Raw genomic sequence first — 21182 nt, 5'->3', positions numbered from 1 at the left:
TATATTGCATTTAAATTGAAGGGGAGTTTGAAGTTTCTTGATAATTTAGATTTTCTTGGCTTGACTTATTTTTTACATGTATATGTAACACTGGATTGAGCAACACTGTTGTAATTATGTTTATTTATTTTTTTGCAGAGGTCATAATTGTTATACTTGTTATTAGTGATGAGCAAATAATTCCACCAATATGCTAATTCCAGTTTGACTTGTTGAGTAGTGGCAGTATATTCCCTTATGACAGCAATCTAGAGGGGGACAAAACCAATTAAATCAAACTACTATTTTAAACAGGTAATAGTATTTGATTCTTTCTGTCTGCACTCCAGGCAAAAGGTAAAATCTTCCAGCAGACAGTACTTATCTGTGTAAAGTAAAGGCATATGCTGGTATAAGCAGCCCAGCATGCTGCCAGAGAACACAGAAGCACAACCTTCAGATACAGATCAACAGCTCTGTATTCAGTATGATGTTTATACATCATTCAGAAAGCTGTGAGCCTTGAAAGTGGGTTGAGGCTTCTCCACCCCTAACTCTGACCAGGATGTCAGCCAAAGCATACTAGCAGAATGCAAGTGACGCCCCTCATATTGCTGCATTTGCCAAACAGCAGGACAGGATATTTGGGACTGTTTTCTTGAAGCTATAAAGTGTATAGAATAAATTGTACTTTCTGTTGTTGCAATCTAGGAGGTATGACAAAGTGGCTTTTAGCAGTAGGGGTAAAGAGATGATTTGATCATAATGATTACCTCTGGCAAATATCGATGCCGCAATGTGGCAACCCCATTGATCGTATTGATTAGTTTTAGGCTGGAATCAGTTGAATAGTTTGATCGGACATGCTCCTGTATCCAACAACACCACAAGCGCATGCACCATGTGACACTACATGCGCCAGTGTCACATGATACAGGTGCTGACGGTGTCACCGGACACATGAGTCAGGCCAATGGACAGGTGAGCCTTTAACACTCACTACAGGAGATGGGTGGCCTACGAGCAGGGGCATTGCTAGCCCCAAAGATCAGTGGCATGTGCCCCGGATATATTCTGGGGTGCCCCAGATGTCCCCCAGGCAGAGTCAGCTGTAATGCATCAATGGCGGGCATGCTGGGAGCTGTGGTGCATCAATTGGGGGTATGCTGAGTGCTGTGGTTCTTCTATGGGGGCATGCTGGGTGAAGTGGTGCCTTAAAGGGAGGCCCATGGGAGCATCAGAGGCGGTCCACTAGAAGGTCAGGTAATGCTATGGGGGGACTGGCAGACAACCTGGCAGCAGGCCAGTCTGCCCAGCAGAAAGCCATCACAGAAGTCAAGTAACTCTGCCTAGTAATGTTTAAAGGGAAGGTTCAGGGAGGGTATTGAAAAAATAAAAATCAATTTCCACTTACCTGGGGCTTCCTCCAGCCCGTGGCAGGCAGGAGGTGCCCTCGCCGCCGCTCCGCAGGCTCCCGGTGGTCTCCGGTGGCCGACCCGACCTGGCCAGGCCGGCTGCCAGGTCGGGCTCTTCTGCGCTCCAAGGCCCGGCACTTCTGCGTCCCACATGGGCGTGCTGACGTCATCGGACGTCCTCCGGGCTGTACTGCGCAGGCGCAGAACTACTGTCCCTGCGCAGTACAGCCCGGAGGACGTCCGATGACGTCACCGCGCCCGCGTGGGACGCAGAAGTGCCGGGCCTTGGAGCGCAGAAGAGCCCGACCTGGCAGCCGGCCTGGCCAGGTCGGGTCGGCCACCGGAGACCACCGGGAGCCTGCGGAGCGGCGGTGAGGGCACCTCCTGCCTGCCACGGGCTGGAGGAAGCCCCAGGTAAGTGGAAATTGATTTTTATTTTTTCAATACCCTCCCTGAACCTTCCCTTTAAGTGACACTGGGCTTGATTCACTAAGACAAATAGCATGCCTTATCCGAGTTATCACTCCTTATCAGAGATAACACACTTTATCAAAGTAGCATAGGGAGTGCTAAGAACCCGCAGGGGCTCAGGGCAGGACATGTGGAGCTCTCATCATTGCCAATTAGCAGGCATAAGTTTGTAGTGCTCGCTATGCTACTCTGATAAGGGTGTTAACTTTGATTAGGCGCGTTATCTCCTATAAGATGTGATAACTTGGATAAGGCATGCTATTTATCTTAGTGAAGCAAGCCCACTGTCTATGTATGTGATATGCTGCCTTGTTCCTTGTATTTATGGAGGGGGGGGGGCTTCATCCAACATTTTGCTGGGCAGGCCTACGTAGACCGCTGTTAAGTTCATGTAAATGTGGCCCCACCCATGACCACACCCACATTCTGGTGTGTGGCCACACCCATTTTCCAGCTGAAGTGCCCCAGATCTCTTAGGATCCTAGCAATGCCCCTGCCCGCGAGGTGGTGATTCTAGGACTATTTGCAATAGATTTCATGCTAAAATCTATTGGAAATCTGTTTTGAGTGTATGGGCAAGCAGTAGACCCTCTCTGATCAGATTCAATAAGAGGGGGATTTATCTGATGGTCGATCTGGTGGCAGATCGATAGGTGTATGGCCATCTTTAGCGATGCATCAGGATGGCTCTACACACAATTCTCAGTAGGGTAGAATCAAAAGAACAATGCTGTAATTAAATCCTGCAAGAAATTGGTCCTTTAGATGTAACTAGAAAGATGTCTGGTATATGATTAAGCCCTTTAAATGTAAGGTTCCAGTCTAGCTTACTTGGCTGTTTGTCTTGTAATAAACACATATCATGTTTATCTGACCCTATTTCTAGAGGTTATGTTTCAGCACATGTAGGTGGTGGTATTTTGCTCATGACATCAAGCAGTGTAAAAATAAGCACTTCTACCAAATGATATTTATTTACCGAAAATTAATGTTTGTCTTTATTTATTTCTCAAAGAAAACAAACAGCATCTGTCAAAACAGGAAGAAGGGTTTGGCCCCCCAGAAATTCTCAGCATCCATCGTGTTTACATTCAGACCAGACAGGAGAAACGTATTAATTTTACAATTGGGAGCAGAGCCTATTTACTTCCCAAGACATCTGTTGTGATTAAGTGCCCTGTGCGCCGCTTTCAGAAGTCGCTGATTAAATGGGAGAAAGATGGACAACCAATCAGAAACTTCAAAAAGCTTGGAATAACAAAATCAGGCTCGCTGAAGATCCATAACCTGGAAGCACAACACATAGGCGTGTACAAGTGCATCGCTCACTCCGTTTATGACACCTTTGTTCTGAAGCTTATTGGCACTGATAACAGACTCCTAGAACCTCCGAATTATGAAAAAAATGCCAACGAAGCAAATACATTGGGAGTAAAATGGCATAAAATGAGTAAAATGTGGAAGTCCTGGAATAAAAATAATAATTTACAGCATGAAGACAGTCAAGGACAAGAGGCTATGGTTTTGCGCAACCTTGAAACTCTAGTGACAAACTCTGCTGAGATGTATGGTTCACAAGAATTTAAAGACAGGAGACTGGAGGCTGCGGCTTTACAGGGTGCTTATAGTATGGACACTGTTCAGTTTGAAGCCTTGGTTAGGAACATGAGTGAACTCATTGAAGCTGGTGAAATCAGCGATGAGTTTGCAAGCCAGATCATATCTCATGTAGTGAATGAGCTGTCTAAGCCACCTGCACCTCTGGAGAAATGGAGGGGTCCCAATGAAGATAATGTGTCAGATCATAAACTAACAGTCAAAGTGCCAAATAACGTTGGGCGTTTTAGTACCAAATCCATAGAAAAGGATAGTAGAAACAAACTGCTAATCATCCGCAAGCAAAAGAATGGAAATATATTGTCATTTAACAAGACTGTACATTTGAACATTGGAAGCAATGCCATCATCAGTAATATTACACAGCTCATTTTTATCCACTGTGATGCTGATAGTGAAGCTACTACAACATTTTCCTGGAGTAAGGATGGAGAAGCTGTGAAATTCTCTGAAAGGTAAAGTAACATATCACCTTTGTGTTTCTTTTTGATTCTTGGTTTGGTTTCAAAAACATTGTTTTAAAGTCCAATTCACAAAGCAGTGTTATGCTGTAATGCATGGCTTTACACACATTTACTGCATACATGTAAAAAAGGCGTTCGGAAAAAAGGGCGGCGGGTTTGCCGGTAGTAGAATCATGCTAAAATGAGTGGTATTCTACTACTAAATATCCTTAGTAGAATATCGGTATTGTGTACCAATATTAGACTATTGCTAAACCTAACCCTACTCTCACACAGAAGCCTCCCCTAACCCTAATACTCCCCCTGGTGGTCCCTAACCCTAAAATCCCCTTGGTGGTGACTAAACCTAACTCCCCCAGCGGTGCCTAAACCAACCCCGCCCCCCCCCCCCCCCCCCCCCGCCCGGTGCCACCAAGCCAGGATATGCAGCTATGAAGGTAAATTTAGGCACCCGGAGGTGCCTAATTACCTGCAAGAGGGCATACTTTTGTCTGCACAGGCTTGCCGAAAAAAACGGCTTGCAGATATCTATATTGCGGCATTGAATAACGGGTGCGGAGCCCTATGAAGCTGTTTAGTCACTGTCAAAACAGGATTCATATTAAGGATGCTGCTGGAAAGCTTAAAGATGAATGTTACATTTACAGTTTGAGATAAGGTTAGTGTGTGTTGTGTCAAAGTTGTAAGGTCTATGTTAAGCCTGCCGTAGGTTCTACAACCCCTTAGAGTAATGATTGATATCTTTCTGATAAGAAATCATGGGCAAGTATTGATTGTTTTACCACCTTTCACCACTTGATTTTAGATAGATTCAGAAGAAATCAGTTTGAAAATCATTTGAAATGTTGCCATTGCTAGTATTGTACCAATGCAGTACATAGCTATGCTCCTGTTAATCCTCTGACACTCCCACCCCCAACCAACACATAATCAACAGGAAGAAAGACCTCACCCAATCAGGTTTTGATCAATATATTTAAAGGACAATTAAATTAGCCAAATGCTGCCATTATGTATCTTCAAATTAGTTTAAAACGAATTTTACATTGTAAAATTACACTGATTTACATTATGTTGATTTAATAGAATATGTAATTATTTCAAATCATTGCACAGTATATGGCTAGTTTCAGGGATCTTTGTGGCCCAGCACTACTGCATGGAGATCACACGGACTAAATCTAACATATCATTTTTGACGTGTTTGATTTTTACTCTGCATTTTCCTTGTCTGATGTTTTTGGCTCTTTAGCAGCGCCTTTCCATTGCATGCATGTAACTCTCCCCACTACTTTCCCTAGTGGATTCTCATACCTCGCAACCAGGGGCGTAGCAATAGGGGGTGCAGAGGTTGCGACCGCATCAGGGCCCTTGGGCCAGAGGGACCCCGAGGGGCCCTCCCTCAACTGCAGTATTAGCTCTCTATTGGTCCTGCGCTCATAATAATCACTTCTATAGATACTTTGAATAGTGGTAATCATTAAGAAACTACTCCCCATTCCCTTCTTGCACCTCTGACACTGTAGTTGACATTGGTAGGTTTTGGTGCACCGTATCAATTGTTATATAAAGAGTGCTTTGGGGGCCCCAATGTAAAACTTGCATCAGGGCCCACAGCTCCTTAGCTAAGCCACTGCTCCCAACTTTTTAATAAAAGAAACAGAGACACTTAAACCATGCCCCTGCCACACCCCCAGCCACACATACCATAAAGGTTTCATAAGAAAAAAATATTGTTTTATAATTAAAACCACACTGGTCCTTTCTATCCGGGTTCATTTTCCCTCATAGTAACATTTGAAAATAAGAAATACAGTATATCAATTTAAAGTATGGGAATAAAGTTTAAAGTCAATTAAACACATTTTTCAGGAGAAAAATACAGATATTCACATAGATCTGTACATGCGTCCTGAAAGAGGAACAAACGAGGGAGAAAGAAGGACAGAGGGATTGGGTTCTCAAAGATGGACTGTCCCTCCAAAATAGGGACACTTTGGAGCTATGGATTCTGCCTGAAAAAGGATCATATATGATCTGAAACAGATGTGTACCATCACAATTACATTTCTATGGCCAAGGATTGAGTGGATTTTTTCTGTGCTGAAGTGAGGCTTATGGCATACTGTAGAAAGATTTATGTTATTGCAAATCAATAAAATTGTTGATTGGTAAAAACTTTTCTGCAAGACTCACCAGTTAATTGCATAATTTGACATTTGCTGGCCACTTGTTAGTAAACTCAGGAGCAGAGCTAAAGAGGAAGGGAATGTAGTATCCATGATAAGTAGCTGCAAGACTCTGCTGCTTATGTAGTATTCAGTGGTCTGTCCTTTACAGACTACCAGATGGGGAATAGTTCATTCCTGTAGGTTCACAGCACATACAGCAGCTTTCTTCGTCCAACACTGTGCTCTGGACTTGACTTTTTTTTCTGCATAATAAGAATGTGATATGCTAGGCGAGAATAGTGACGATCTCGTTCAACAGGGCACCATTACTTGCACATACCGAGAACAGCAAATAACTATGAATGCTTGATTTTTTATGGTTCCATAATGCAAATGTTTCAATGTTAGTAGTTCTGGATCAGGCGAATTTACTGCAGCTCCTAGCGGCATAAGAAGAAGGAAGTGTTTTCAATCATGGGCCTGTATCATATAAATCTTCATCACAAGTCTACATTCTGTTCAGTCTCTCGGCCAATACAAATAACACATAAAGCACATATCAACAGAAGAAAATGTAAGATTAGACATGACTGTCTTTGTAAAATATTGCTGCAGTAAACTTAGTGTCCATAGAATTCTTATTAAATCAGTGAGCTGTATGACCAACTGCTGTCTCTGCAGTAAATACAGGGAATTGGGTAGGATGGATGTTTCTCCATTGTGCCAGTTTGTATAAAACACTGAAGCGTAACAGGAAGAGTAACCATAAAAATGAATATAAATCAAAATGGGCTTTCTAGTGAATATGACAGAATGTGTGAGTGGATAACGAGAGACAAATGGATTTTTCTGTTGCTCCAATGTCTAATGCTGTCTAATGGTTGCTAACTTGCTATATGTGTTGGAGTGGCCATTTCCTCCTATTTTTATATTATTATTTAGTTTATTTAGTATTTATATAGCGCCAACATCTTCCACAGTGCTGCACAGAGTATAAAGTCTTGTCACTTAACTGTCCCTCAAGAGGGGCTCACAATCTAATCCCTACCATAGTCATATGCCTATGTATGTATTGTGTAGTGTATGTATTGTAGTCTAGGGCCAATTTGGGAAGAAGCCAATTAACTTATCTGTATGTTTTTGGGGTATGGGAGGAAACAAGAGTGCTCAGAGGAAACCCATGGAGACACGGGGAGCACATACAAACATTGTGCAGATAATGCCCTAGCTGGGATTTGAACTAGGGACCCAGCTAGAGAGAAAGAACAACCTACCTGTCATTTCGTGTTGTTTGTGAAGAGCCGAGGGAACCAGATTCCATTTAGAGCATGTGTCGCTTAGAAATACTCTTTTGTTTTCCTTGCAGTAACAAACAGTATCATCCATATCTTGTTAATTAAAATATTTTGCTTTGGAGTTTGTTGTTTCCAAGATACTGCCAAAAATGCACTTGGCAGATAGACATACTTGCGCACCAATTCATTATGATGTTTCAGAAACACCAGCCTATGATTATAACACAAATACATCCAAATATTTTTGAGAAGGAAACAACTTAGGAACACAAGCTGTAATGGCATAATCAGTGGAAAGGCTCTGATGGCCAGTAAAACTCATGCCTGCTACACAACTCAACAACTTAGGAACATAAGCTGTAATGGCTTAATCAGTGGAAAGGCTCTGATGGCCTGCAAAACTCACACCTGCTGCACAACTCAACAACTTAGGAACATACGCTGTAATGGCTTAATCAGTGGAAAGGCTCTGATGGCCTGCAAAACTAACGCCTGCTACTCAACTTGCATCTGCTTTGTACTAATAGCAGGAAAGAGGCTTTACTTGAAAGAATTGTCGTGATTGTTTGACTTACCTTCATGTTGCAAGAAGACACAGTAGCTGTCAGGCTTGTCTGGTCACCTGCTATGAGTCAGGCTGTATGCCCATATGACTGACATATAACCCAGCCCTAATGCCTGTGAAAGCTCCAGCCTAATACAAACTACAATACCCTGCAGGCAGATGTAGCATACAAACTGGCAGACAGCAAACACCAAACACAGCAATGGCAATATAAACACAGTAAGCTAAAAAAGCCACCTGAGACCTATAGGCTGAGGCAATGCAGATGATGACAAGGTAACAGGTAATGGTTGAAGTATAATCACTAGACAGATGCGTGGTCAATCAAGCCAGAGTCTGTCCAGGCAGCGTTCATGCGAATCCTTTAACAAGCCGAGGTCGGTAACAGGTGATCAAATAGAGAAATTTGGTCAGGTTCAAGCCAGGCCGGTAACAGGTAATCCAATCTGGAAGCAGCTTAATCAAGAGACAGACACAAGTCAGCAGCAAGACAAACACTTGGTGTGAGCGCAATCTCAGTAACAAGCCCAGCGATGACTGAGGCCGCTCACCTTTCATTTATACTAGAACTAATCAATCAGAAGTAAAGGAATCCAAAGTAGCCAATCAGCAACAAGCATGCCAGCATAGATGCTGACACGCAATACACAAACGTGGTTAATGTTTACAGCGGCGGAGCGAGTACTAAGAGTGCATCCGCGGCTTATCCAATAGGAGCTGAGCGCATTGCACTCCACCACCGGATCTTACAGTAGCTATTGAATCATTTTCTACCTCCAGATACATTGCAGATTCATAATTCACATGCAAGTATCATCGATAGCAGCATAATGTTGTCTGTTACAGGATGTTGTATCATTGGTGTACAGTGGGAACTATTCCTGTTGTTCAGAAAATATATTGATGTACAGTCTTGAAGTGTTATGGATTCTCTTGACTAAATTATTCAGTACATTTCCTAACGTGTACCTGAGGTGACATGCCTGGAATTGAAGAGCTTCTGAGTGCAAGGGGATAGATAAAAGAAGTCAGTAGTTTATATACTTTAGCTCTAGGACACAGAAAATATGTGTCATTGAGCATAGACAATAAAACATTAAATCTACTTTTTAAGTTTTTAAACATAACGTAAAACCATGGTATATCTAAAAAAAGGTCATTTTTAATTAATAATAAGAGGATAGACACAATCAGTTTATTTTGACCTCAGGTTCACTTTAAGGCTTTTACAAACACCAAACATCAGAGTATCATTTGATGACATCACTTTTATGTCAAGTCATGCCTTTAATATTCTAGTTAGTACAGACAAAAATGGCATCTGCATGTCCTGATATTGTAAGTCACCACATGTATACCATGAACCATGCAGTGCTGCACTGCCAAAATGTCTTCTTTATTAAGCCACATCCCAGCAATCTTTGGGGTAAGACTTTGAGACAGAAAAGCAGCTATCTTGTGTTCTCTGTGCACGTCAACTGAGTATATATGCTGTTGTGCACTAGCCCATCTGCACAAAGAATAGCCTTCCAATCTGCACATTCATAATTACTTTATTATACATAATCACAATTGTCTTTGTTAACAGACCAGGGCCCATATGCAATTCACTTTTTCTCCTGAGTTTTCTCCTAGGTAATATTTTTAAACTTGTCAATAACATGCCGTTTAAGCCACCAGAAAGCAAGAAAATGCTCAAAATAATTTTGTTAGAACCTTTTCAACTCAGTTTTGGTACTTTTTAAGTTGAAAAGTTCTGGGAAATTTATTTAAAATTGAAGATGCAAAATTATCACCTAGGAGAAAACTCAGGTGAAAAAGAGAATTGCATTTGGCCCCAGATCTTCAGAAGTTCAGAAAAGTCTAGATTTTACAAAGTATATTTTGGTTTTGGACAAATTTTGAATACAGTTTGGTACTGGCTTAGGCAGACGGCTTATTCCCGTTATCTGTCATAGAGGGTTTGGGGTCACTGCTGCCTTTTGAAAGTTACAAATGATTGGCCTGTACATGAATGCACTCATCCAGTTAGCTCTGTTTGGTGTATTTACCAATCACATAATACTGTGCTGGATGCTGACGCTGCAGTTTTTCTAAGTGCTGTTTTCAAAACAAGCTCCAGGCCTGGGCAACAGCAGAGGAAGGACATAAACCAGAAATCAATCCGGATGCCTAGGCTTGACAGCAATTAGTCAGAAGCATTAGGCCCATGGACTTGGGCTCCTGGAGGATCTTTTCATGTACTTTTAGCATGTTTCCCTTTATTATAGTCATCTTACTTTAGCTTGGAAGAATTCCCTGTTATGCATCCCTTGAGCCATGTGATTAAATGCAGAATACCAAAAGCCTACAGCAAATATTTTCATAAATGAATCTTAACAATTCAGCAAACCTTGTCAAGGCTTTCACTGCTGGCATGATATGTACCTTACTGTATTAGTGACACACAGGGGACTCTGCTAAGTTCCCCTTTAGCGTGCCACAATGGTAGCTTTAAAATGGCACAGAGAAAGCATTCTCTGCCAGCTCTGAATCCCTCTGTAATGCCCCGTGTAATGATTGATGGCCTTGTTCTGTAGTCTCCCTGTTCTTTCAGAGAATTAAGAGATTAGGCTTTGTTTGGTTTTGGCAGCACATTGGACCCAGACATATAGCACTCTGTGGGGATATAATACACCTCATATACAAAGAGGTTGGGGCAGCCTTTTACACTTCTCAACCTTGAGACAACAAGACTGGATGGAAAGTAAAAGTGACAGGACACTGGGAACTCACTCTGTAACAATAGAAGTTCACAGTAATAGGCTTCCACACCAAAAGCAGAAGCAGACAAAGCAATATGGCAAGTCTGGCCAGATTGCCAGAAGGACCTGTGTGTCTGAAAGCATTCTTCAGCTTAGCTGTTAACAGTTTATACCAAATCTTCTCGGATTTATTCAAAGGTATTAGGAAGAAATTCGCTTTGGGCTGATACCTGTTGTACTTTTGGCCCAGGCTTTTTTTTTTTCTAAAACAGCAGTGGTGGCAGTTCACAAACATTATTACCCCGCAGGGCACAATTAGTTAAATTGCACAAATTAAATTGAAATATTTTTCCTATGCCAGGACTGTTTAGAATTGGCCACAAATGAAGACGTTCGTGATTTAAAAAGCTTTTCTGTGAAGTTAAAGGCTCTCATCCAAATGAAATGCAAGTCTGTTGTGTTTATGCCTCTGTTAAAGGACCACTCAAGCGAAAAAAGTGAGCAGTTAAAATCTGATAGAACCAACAGGTTTTGGACTAGTATATCTCCTCATGGGAGATTCTTGGGGTTTTCTGTATTTTCTAAAGCATTGCCTCAACAGCAGTCTAACTGCCAAAATAGTAAAATGCCAGCCAGCCTCTCTACACTCTATTTTGTCAGTTAGACTTGGCAATTGCCATTCAGGAAATGCTTTACAAAAAAGAAAACCCAGAGAATCCCCCATGAGGAGATTGACAAGTCCAAAACCTGTGAGTTCTGTCAGATTTTAACTGCTTACTTTTTTTTGCTAGTGTGGTCCTTTAAGGCAATATTTCCTGAAAATACACAAGATCTACGGTAAATATTTTTTGCGATATAGACAAAATGTTCTTCTGGTTAAGGCATATACTTGTAAACTGCATTGTCTAAGCATTGCATTCAGTAGAATAGAACCTGTAAATCAGCTCTCAAATTTAGTCACACGTTACATACTTAGTTTAGCTGAAAAAGAACATCCACCCATCAAATTCAAGCAGGAGAAAAAAATAAATAAAGAAAGAAAAATGAGGTGCATTTCTGTCCAGCAGCACCCCCACATGTCGCAGTTAATCCAGGAAAAGGCAAAAAACCTCTCATGGGGCTTCGGCCAATTAAAATAATTCCTTCCCAGCTCCAGATGACAATCAGATAAAATCCCTGATGAGAATTAACCAGTAATTATAACCATGGATGTCCTTCAATGCAAGGAAAGCATCTAAGCCCCCTTTTAAATGCAGATATAAATTAAGTACTTCCCGTGGAAAAATAAGCCACATTTTAGCCACTTTTACCTCTAAAAAAAAACAACCCTTCATACATAGATTGCAAAACCATTTTTTGTCTGCCATATGCAGAATGCAACCCCTAGTCCTTTGCAGAAGCCTAGGGAAGAAAAGCTCATCTGCCAATTTTTTTGTATTGCCCTATGATATAATTCTACATGTCAATCAGATCACCCATTAGCCATCTTTTCTATTCAAGCTAAATAAACCCAGTTTGCCCAACCTTTCTTCCCCCTGGTATGTTTAGAATCCATTACATTGGTTATTTACAGTTTTCCTTTGAGCCTTCTACCTCTGACTTCTGCCTTTTGTTTTGAAGTTACATTAGGGATTAGAGCACAGGCAATAACATGCAAGTGTGATGCAGCGTGCTGTAAGACAACCTCTGACTCTTACAGTGAGTGATTTACTATAAAGCCGCATCTACACGAGTAGATGCGGCCGCGATGCTCCTTATCAATCGAGCCGCTGATGCGGCTCGATTGATAAGATCCGACAGGATGGATCTTCGCACCACCGATTCCCTGCTCGATCCCCGCGAGGGGACAATGGCAGGGAATCGTGCGGGAGATAAGCAGCGCCGGCGGGGACGAGCGGGCACGAGCGGGGAATCGAATGCGGCGCGGCAAGCGGGGATGCGGCGGGCACATGGAAGAGGCGATCCGGCGGCTAATCGAGCCGCCGGATCGCTTCAATGTCCCATGGTGTAGATGGGGCTTAAGAGAAGTAAGTACATAGAAGGGCAGTTAAGCAAAATATAGTCAATTAAACCCTGGTGCGTTTAAAAAAAAAAAAAAAAGTCTCCAGCGCAGCTTTCATTGTCTACACTTCTTCTTGGTAAATTGATTCCACATTATTCTTAGAGAGAACCCCATGAGCAGTTTTTCCACATTTATATTTTCACTCAGATGGGCAGGGTGCAGTGAGCAAACTTGAAGTATGAAGCTTGATGCTTGTACAATGGGCCACACCGTTGTCCTGGTATTATAAAGAAAGACATTTTCACTTCAAATATTCACCCCGATCCCTGAACATGTTTGTTTTCAAATTCTCTTGAACCAGACCATATACTATAGTGAATAAGGATCAAGTTAAATTCTCCCTCTGTTACATTAAGTGAAATGTCATTTTGTAAATGGTTGATTTCCGTCAACCCAATCTGAGCCTTAATTATCCAAGCAATCCTGTTCAATAAGTGGAGTAAGTTCATGTACGCTCTACCCCCTAATTAATCATACCGGTCGGTGCAGGATCTGGTAGGCCAGGCCAATCCACATGAACAAGCGAAAGAGGATCCGCAAACCAGACTTGGCTGATGAAAAAGTGACCGTTCTTTATTAGAAAATCCACAAGACAACGTGCAATAAAACCACAGGATCAACTGACGCGTATCGGGCCTACAATCTGCCCTTAGTCAACTATGACTAAGGGCAGACTGTGGGCCCGATATGCGTCAGTTGATCCTGTGGTTTTATAGCACGTTGTCTTGTAGATTTTCTAATAAAGAACAGTCATTTTTTCATCAGCCAAGTCTGGTTTGCGGATCCTCTTTCGCTTGTTCCTGTTCAATAAGTAGGTGATGGATACTTTGTAGATGCCAGTATAAAAATGATTTAGTCCCTTCCACCACATCAGGCTTTCCCCCTTACTTAAACACATGCAAGCAAGTCTTAAAAACCCACCTCTTTAAGATGGCCTATTCACCCCCTACCACACAGTAACTCTCTACTGAATACTTATTCTACAGCCCTACCTTGTGTGTCCACCTCCCCTCCCCTTAAAGGGAGGCTGCCATGTTTTTTTTTCCTTTTGTGCAATAACAGTTGTCTGGCTATCCTGCTGATCCTCTGTCTCTAATGCTTTTAGCCATAAACCCTGAACAAGCATGCAGCAGATCAGGTGTTTCCGACATTAATGTCGGAACTGACAAGATTAGCTGCATGCTTGTTTCTGTTGTTATTCAGACCCTACTGCATCCAAATAGATCAGCAGGGCTGCCAGGCAACTGGTATTGCTTAAGGGGGAATAAATATGGCAGCCTCTATATACCTCTGGATTTAATTTGTAAGCCTTTGCCAGAGACCTCCCTTCCCTAGTGTATTCTACATGATCGTGTGCCCCATCATTGTGCTCCTTTCCTATGACCACCTCGTACTTGTATTACTGGGCCTTCCTAACCAGCCCAGAAATCACATAATCATGTAATTTGTACCCTGTTTGCCTTTTATAGCTTTGTTCTATGTTGTATAACCTTGTTACATTACATCTGTCATCCTTTGTATCGTTGTATGTATTTATTGTCCAACGTTGCGTAATATGTTGGCGCTTTATAAATGCAATAAATAATTATAATTTAGTCACTAGAATGTGGGAAGTGAGCAACATTGTCTGCAGAGGCTAGATAATTTCACGCAAGTAACACATCTCCCATGACTGTATCACTGCAATGCTATAATGTGTGTTCATTAGCCCAACAGCATTACATTTTATAAAGGGTGGGGCCTCATGATACTGAAGCCAATCATTCAGGGCTGCGGAGTCAGTACAAAAATCATCCAACTCCGACTCCCCATTTTTAGAAACCATCGACTCCAGGTACCCAAAATTGCTCCTATTCCTTTACTCCGACTCCTTAGTCTAATACTTACCAGGGCTTTGGAGTTGGTATGAAAATCATCCGTCTCCGACTCCTCAGTTTATAAAACCACCGTGTCCGACTCCAGGTACCCAAATGTTGCTCTGACTCCTCGACTTCAACTCCACAGCCCTGGTATGAATACAGTGTTTTGATTATAGTTTATTACAACCTTCCAGATAACAGATAAAAATATCCCTAAATAATCAGAGGATTGAGGTAAAACAGAAACTTTACATTAACAAACAAGTAGAACCATGTTGTTATCAACCATTGTCTTGTTTACAACTCACAACTTGTTATTGCCTCATTGCAGGCTTGTTTTGGAAAACAGTAGAAAGTTGCTCATACACAGTCCAAGTGTGGAAGATACGGGCTTGTATCAGTGTGCGGCTGTTAATGAACAAGGATCTGATGCAGAATATTCCTACTTGTACATAGCAGGTAAGTTGCCCATAAAACGTTTTACTGTCCAAAGACCTTGCACAATGCAATGTAATGGGTAGAAAGTAGCCAGCTATAAACACTACTGTTTTATCAGCTGCAAAGGTATGGCAATCAGATCAGGTTTTCAAACCTGTTAACAGATTTATTTTGGAAATACCTGCAGGAGTTCTACACAACAGTCACATGAGGTTGTCACTTATCTGGCTGACTATAAGTACCTCATTTTATGCCTGTGGGGTACCTTAGATCTGCTGGCCATAAGCATGTAGAGAAGGTGGTTACACACGAACACCCAGCAGATCTAGCTATAAGCACTATTCCCTTTTTACATGAGAAGCCTGAAGTTTGCTACTTGTGACAAATCTCTTCTTCCTGTGGGTGGCAATTGAAGCAGAACCTCAAATTCATACTGATGCATCTCATGTACAAATTATTTGTTTGGGCTTTCAGCATATTCATGATATTTGATAGGCCATATGCCATTTTTTTCTTAATATTCCTGTTAAAATGCATTTAGAAAAAAATAATTCCTAGCAAATGTTCCACCCAAAGTAAGCCTAATTGGTGGCAGAAAAAACAAGATATAGATCAATTCATTGTGATAATTAGTGATAAAGTTATTGGCGAATGAATGGGAGGTGAAAATTGCTCGGATGCATAAGGTGAAAAACGACTGAAGGCTGAAGGGGTTAAGTTCACATATCAGCATTCCTAAACTCTTTACATACCGGTAATTATTTACTTCCACGCACTGAAATAAGGTAGTTGGAAACTAACATTACTTTTGTGTAATAGTTTTTTTTAAGTGTCCTCCTTTTAAAAGTCTATATCCTTCAAACAAGCTACTGCTGGGAGTGGTTTTGAAAGACCAAGTCTTTAAAAATTTCCTGCCAAGCATAGCCCCAAATTCTGCATGAGGCCCATAACATTATTAGATACATAACTGGCACTGACCTTGATTGCTGAACTCTCGTCCTGTGTCACACATCCACCAAAAGTCAATGATCTCTAATCGTCCTCATATTATCATGGCCCAAGTACAAGTTATGTATTTTCAGACTATGTGATATTTCAGTGAACTCATAGCGTAAACACTCATGTCTCATTTTTTATTTCCAATAAAGAACCACCTGTCATCCAATCCTCCAGAAGGAACATCACCAGCCTCAGAGGAGACCGAATATCAGCTACCGTGGGTGACAATGTAACGACCAGAACAGGAGTGACTGTTACTCTGGATTGCCCCATGAGAGGTAACAGACGTGGGTTAATTCATTATTCATAATATAATTGTAAGGAATGGATCTCTGAGGAGAATATCACACATATATCTCACTGCAGTCCACATAAATAATGAATTTATTATTTAGAAAAAGGTTGTTTTTTCTTAATGTTGGACTATAGTCACAATGCCCCTCTGCTCCAGTAGAGAAGCCACACTAATAAGTCCTAAGTACATTTTTTTTAAGTGCCAGAATACATGCTGTCCGTTATCATCTGCTAGCATTGATTTCATTGTCATCCACCGCCATCTGCTTCATCTGGCTGATCTATAAAAACTGTGCAGGACCCAAACTTGTGTAAACGTGTCGGAACGAAACATGTGGATCCACTCCAGATGGACCGATATAAATGATCCTATTACTTTACATAGGACCATTAGCATCTGTTCGGATCCGTTCCATTCAGTTCTGATAAATTGAACGTTTTTATGTGCAGTGTGAAAGGAGCTGTTTGTGGAATAAAGAAAACAGTGTGCTGCAGCAGTATCTTTGATGCACAAGAAGAGAGAATGGAGGTGTAAATTTAAGCTCTGTTATATTATTTTCTTTACTCTAGCCTTTTCTCCCCATTTTCTCTGAGGCCTCTATTAGTACTGTTGCTCCACATCAATTCATGTCCAAAAGCAAACTATGAGTGTGGCAATAAAAGTTGACTTGGATTTCACCTACGCATTTTTAGTTCTCCACTGTAGTTACAGATTGATGTCTCGTATTGTAGCAATCCATCTGTTGCATAAAACTAGTTACATAATGCTAAACACATCTGGGGACCAAGTGTTTCTCTTCCACCTAATGACTTTGAGCAGTGTATACAAGCTTAATGTAAATCAAGAGTCAGAACAAGGCTCCTCTGTGGGGATGGGAATTTACATCTGAAAACATTAGGTATGTAAGCATATTTTTATGCAGAGTGTGCACGCAATACAACTCCAAATTGAGTTCTGTGCTTCTCCATACTAAAAACTAACATCTGTTAATCCAGCATGTTTAAGGAGCCCAAATTATATATTTTGATGAGGAGTGTAAACACTAAAGACTAACCTTCATATGAAAACCAGAAACCTGCATGCCTGACTGTTAAACACGGCTACACTCCACTTTCACTGGAAATTAGAGGAAAAGAAATGTCTTTTGCAACTTAAAACTACATATGCACTTATATATCTGTATGGTATGTTGGAGACTGGAGCCTCCAAAGTTCTATCAAACAGGTTTACTTAGTACCCCTCATTCTTTCCTGTGCACTCAGGAAGACTCTATGCTCCTGGATGCAGCACTATATGGCTGTAGTTGCTAAATGCAGCACTATATGGCTGTAGTTATTGGATGCAGCACTGTATAACTGTAGTTACTGGATGCTGCACTACATGACTGTAGTTACTAGATGCTGCACTGTATGACTGTACTTACTGGATGCTGCACTCTATGGCTGTCGTTACTGGTTGCAGCACTATATGACTGTAGATACTAGATGCTGCACTGTATGGCTGTAGTAGTTACTGGTTGTTCCACTGTATGGCTGTAGTTACTGGATGCAGTACTATATGGTTGTATTTACTGGATGCAGCACTATATGACTGTAGTTACTGGATGTTGCACTGTTAGAAACTGTTCTAAATCACCTTGCTTCGACACCATCAACTTCTTATAGTTGCGTCTCACAGACTATGAGATAACTTGACTCTCAACACAGCAAGCAGGAGATAGACTTTTCTCAGGCTTCTTCAATGTTCACGGAATTTATTCAGGAAACAGAAATACAGATAGATACAGTTCATCATATCCTAGGCGCGCCAATCTTCATGTTGCGTTACAAGCTTCTTGATTAGACTTCCTGCTGAAGTCAATCAGGTACTGTTATGATCGCTTCTGCAGCGTTTACTGCTGACTGCAGTGGTATTGCAAACCAAGCAGTTCTAATGTCATTACATGCATTTGCTTGCATAGTTTGGTTTGCACTTAAACTAGTTGCTGATTCCATCTGCAGTCGCTCTGAAGTTAATGACAGTTTAATATGCTTTTGTGTAAACAAACATTGTCTGCTGCAATGGAGGGGCAATCCCTTTCCTGCAGGCTGCATATCATTGTCTGCTTTTTCCTGCTATCAGCCTGTGATTAATTACCATTCACTTGTGTGGGAATCTGCAGGTCTGCTCCCATTGGATGACCTCAGTATAAAGAACTGCTTCCTGCAATGCCTCATGGGCTACCATAGTCTCAGATCCTGTCTGTTACTCTGCCCGTGCCCCACCTCGTTCCTAGTCCGTGTGGACTGCGTTGACTCCTGCGAAGGGGTCAGCGAGTCCTCCTAGTTCTGCTCTTGTTTCTAGAAGTTGTTACTTTGCTTGTCTTGTGTCATATATTGGTTCATCGCCAATATATACGCATACTTGCACGTTTATTATATACATATGTTAGTCAGACGTTACAAATAGTTTCATTGATAGCTGTAATTGTAATACGCTAGGAAATCATACTTATTGTATATTTATCTGTGTTACGTTCATCTATCTTGATCCTGCTATTTCCTGACTATCCTGTCCTGTCTTGGTGAGGCACGCCATCGCTGCAAACGCATTGCCTACCTCATTCCAGTCTGTTTTATTGTGGACGCTTGCTGTCACTAAGTAGTGACTAGTTAAGCAAGCGTTCATTCTGTCTACCTGTCTTGATCTCCTCAGTCCTGGTTTATGCGTCTCAGCACTACTTGCGCTGAGACGTTATTACGAAAGTGTTGTTTGTGGCTGTTCGGATCTGCACCGGCTCTGTGCACCACAATCTCCTATTAGAGTCAGTCCTCTCCTCCACTAAACTGGGGATATCCTGATTCCTTGTGCTGGTGTGTGTACCGCCTTCACGTCAGCTTATGTGTTGCATGCTGACGGTGGAGATTACACCTCCAAGCTTAACATTATGGTAGCCCCATTACCAATCCCTATTGTGGGGGGAATTTCCAGCAAAAATGACACTGTTTGTTATGGTTCCTGTTCCTTTAAGAAATTTGAGAAACTCAATTCTGAAACAGAAAATGAGTTTTTTTCTGAATGTACCAGGTTCCTGGCCAATCCCGAGCTCCAGGCTACTCCTGTTTCAACGTGGGCCCCCCAGCTAGTTTATGTTTTATTTAAGGGAAGATTGTTTCAGTGGGCCTACGATGTCTTGGATCATACCAATTTAAAAGAGAGACCACTGGAATTTCTAGCGTTTGTGATCCATAACTGGCTGCGCAAAACCGATTTGCCTAGCCCTTTTGATAAGCTCCTGGCAGCTTGTCAATCAGCTGCTCCTTCTACTGCCTACAAAAATAACCAGCAAGCAGATAATTGTTCTGATAACTTTTCTTCTGCTAAGGCAGCAGGGTCTAAAGCCAAACGTAAACGCTCCAAAAGAAAAGCGTTACAATCAGCGGAGTCGTTGCCCTTGGCGACTGCGCATCAGATCTGTAATGAGACTCCGCCAGTAGCAGATAATGAAATTCAGTCACCATTCAGGGGAGTCAAATGGACCTATGAAACTACTAATGAACTTTCATTGCTAGCCAGGGAAAATAAAAGTTCTTGTTTAAATGAATTATCTGAATATGATTATGAAGATATATTACAGAGTATTGAACAGATCAATTTATTCGTGCAGCAAGGGAAATTTGCATACACTACAGTTCAACACTTGCTACAGGTATTGGAGATCCTTAGGAATAAGAAATCGGCCAATCACCTGCTAAATAACCCAATGTATGTTTCTGCCACTAACACATTTGCAAACTCTGATCAGCCGGAATGCTCAGCTGTTAAATATGCATGGGATCCTCCATTTGAGAAAGGAGAGATGGAAGCCCTGGTCTATGAATGGAAGAAAGATGCAAGTTCATTTTGTCAGTTTTACAGTGCAAAAAGTGAATTAGTATTGAATGCATGCATTAAGTCTGCCTATAACCTAATAAAAACTGGTGTGTGTGGGTATGACTTTGTGGCTCCATTGATCGATGTGTGGAAGATGATTTTGGACGATTTTTATGCGATTCAATCAGTTGATACCAGGGAAGACACACTGTCAATTGGTGACTGTCCCACTTCTCCAGTTACTGAGTCCCTGCCATGTCTTGTGAATGTTCCTGTAACTCCACCCTGTACCATGGATAACTCAGTGTTACTTCCCAGTAAAACAGAAGCCACTGATACTTTCTTAACTTTGCCCTGCACAAATTTCTCAGCAGAGAATCCAGAGGTCCTGCTGACTTCTGAGTCCAGCCTAGCCAGTACTCATGAGTCTTTGTTCAGTGAAACAGACATTAGAAAATCTTTGCCTGCCTCTGCAAACACTTCTGTAGAATTTACCTGTGTTAATAAAGTTCAACTCCTGTCTGATCCAGCAGATGCCAATAGATGCAAAACATTAGTTTCTGAGTCCCAGCAATCCTGTCTAGAAACCTCAGAACCCCAGCATCTGAATTTTCCAATTTTACAATTGAATAGTGCTTCAGATGCACAAACTTTGTGTCTTGATCTTCCTGTCTCTACACCTCGCTCTAGTTTCGTGAATAGCTCAGAGCATCTGCTATGTGAACCTGAAATCGTAGAATTATTACCTTGTTCAGAAAATGTTCCAGTGAATTTGCCCTGTACCATGAATTGTGCAGTAGATTTCTCCAATGAAACTCAGGTCACAGAATCATTATGCTGTCCAGCAGGTGCTTCTATGGTTTTGCCCTGCAATATAGACTGTTCAGTGATCCTGTCCAGTGAAGCTGTGGTCGCAGAGTCTTATGCTTCACCCAGTACTTTGGATACTTCAAACC

At 41.6% G+C, this 21182-nt stretch overlaps 1 protein-coding gene across 3 annotated transcripts in view; it reads left to right on the top strand.

Annotated features, from left to right (window-relative positions):
* Positions 1-21182, top strand: part of ADAMTSL3 (ADAMTS like 3) — a 697881-nt gene that overhangs the window by 602925 nt on the left and 73774 nt on the right. For all 3 annotated transcript variants that reach the window (XM_068275326.1, XM_068275328.1, XM_068275327.1), the window contains 3 exons: positions 2881-3937; positions 14974-15101; positions 16229-16357. In XM_068275326.1, the coding sequence (XP_068131427.1) occupies positions 2881-3937; positions 14974-15101; positions 16229-16357 (1314 nt within the window). The remainder of the gene's footprint in view (positions 1-2880; positions 3938-14973; positions 15102-16228; positions 16358-21182) is intronic.

This window comes from Hyperolius riggenbachi, chromosome 3, assembly GCF_040937935.1.
Source record: "Hyperolius riggenbachi isolate aHypRig1 chromosome 3, aHypRig1.pri, whole genome shotgun sequence".
Taxonomy (NCBI): domain Eukaryota; kingdom Metazoa; phylum Chordata; class Amphibia; order Anura; family Hyperoliidae; genus Hyperolius; species Hyperolius riggenbachi.
The sequence above is the reverse complement of the archived record's forward strand: the minus strand, read 5'-3'. Positions and strand labels throughout refer to the sequence as shown.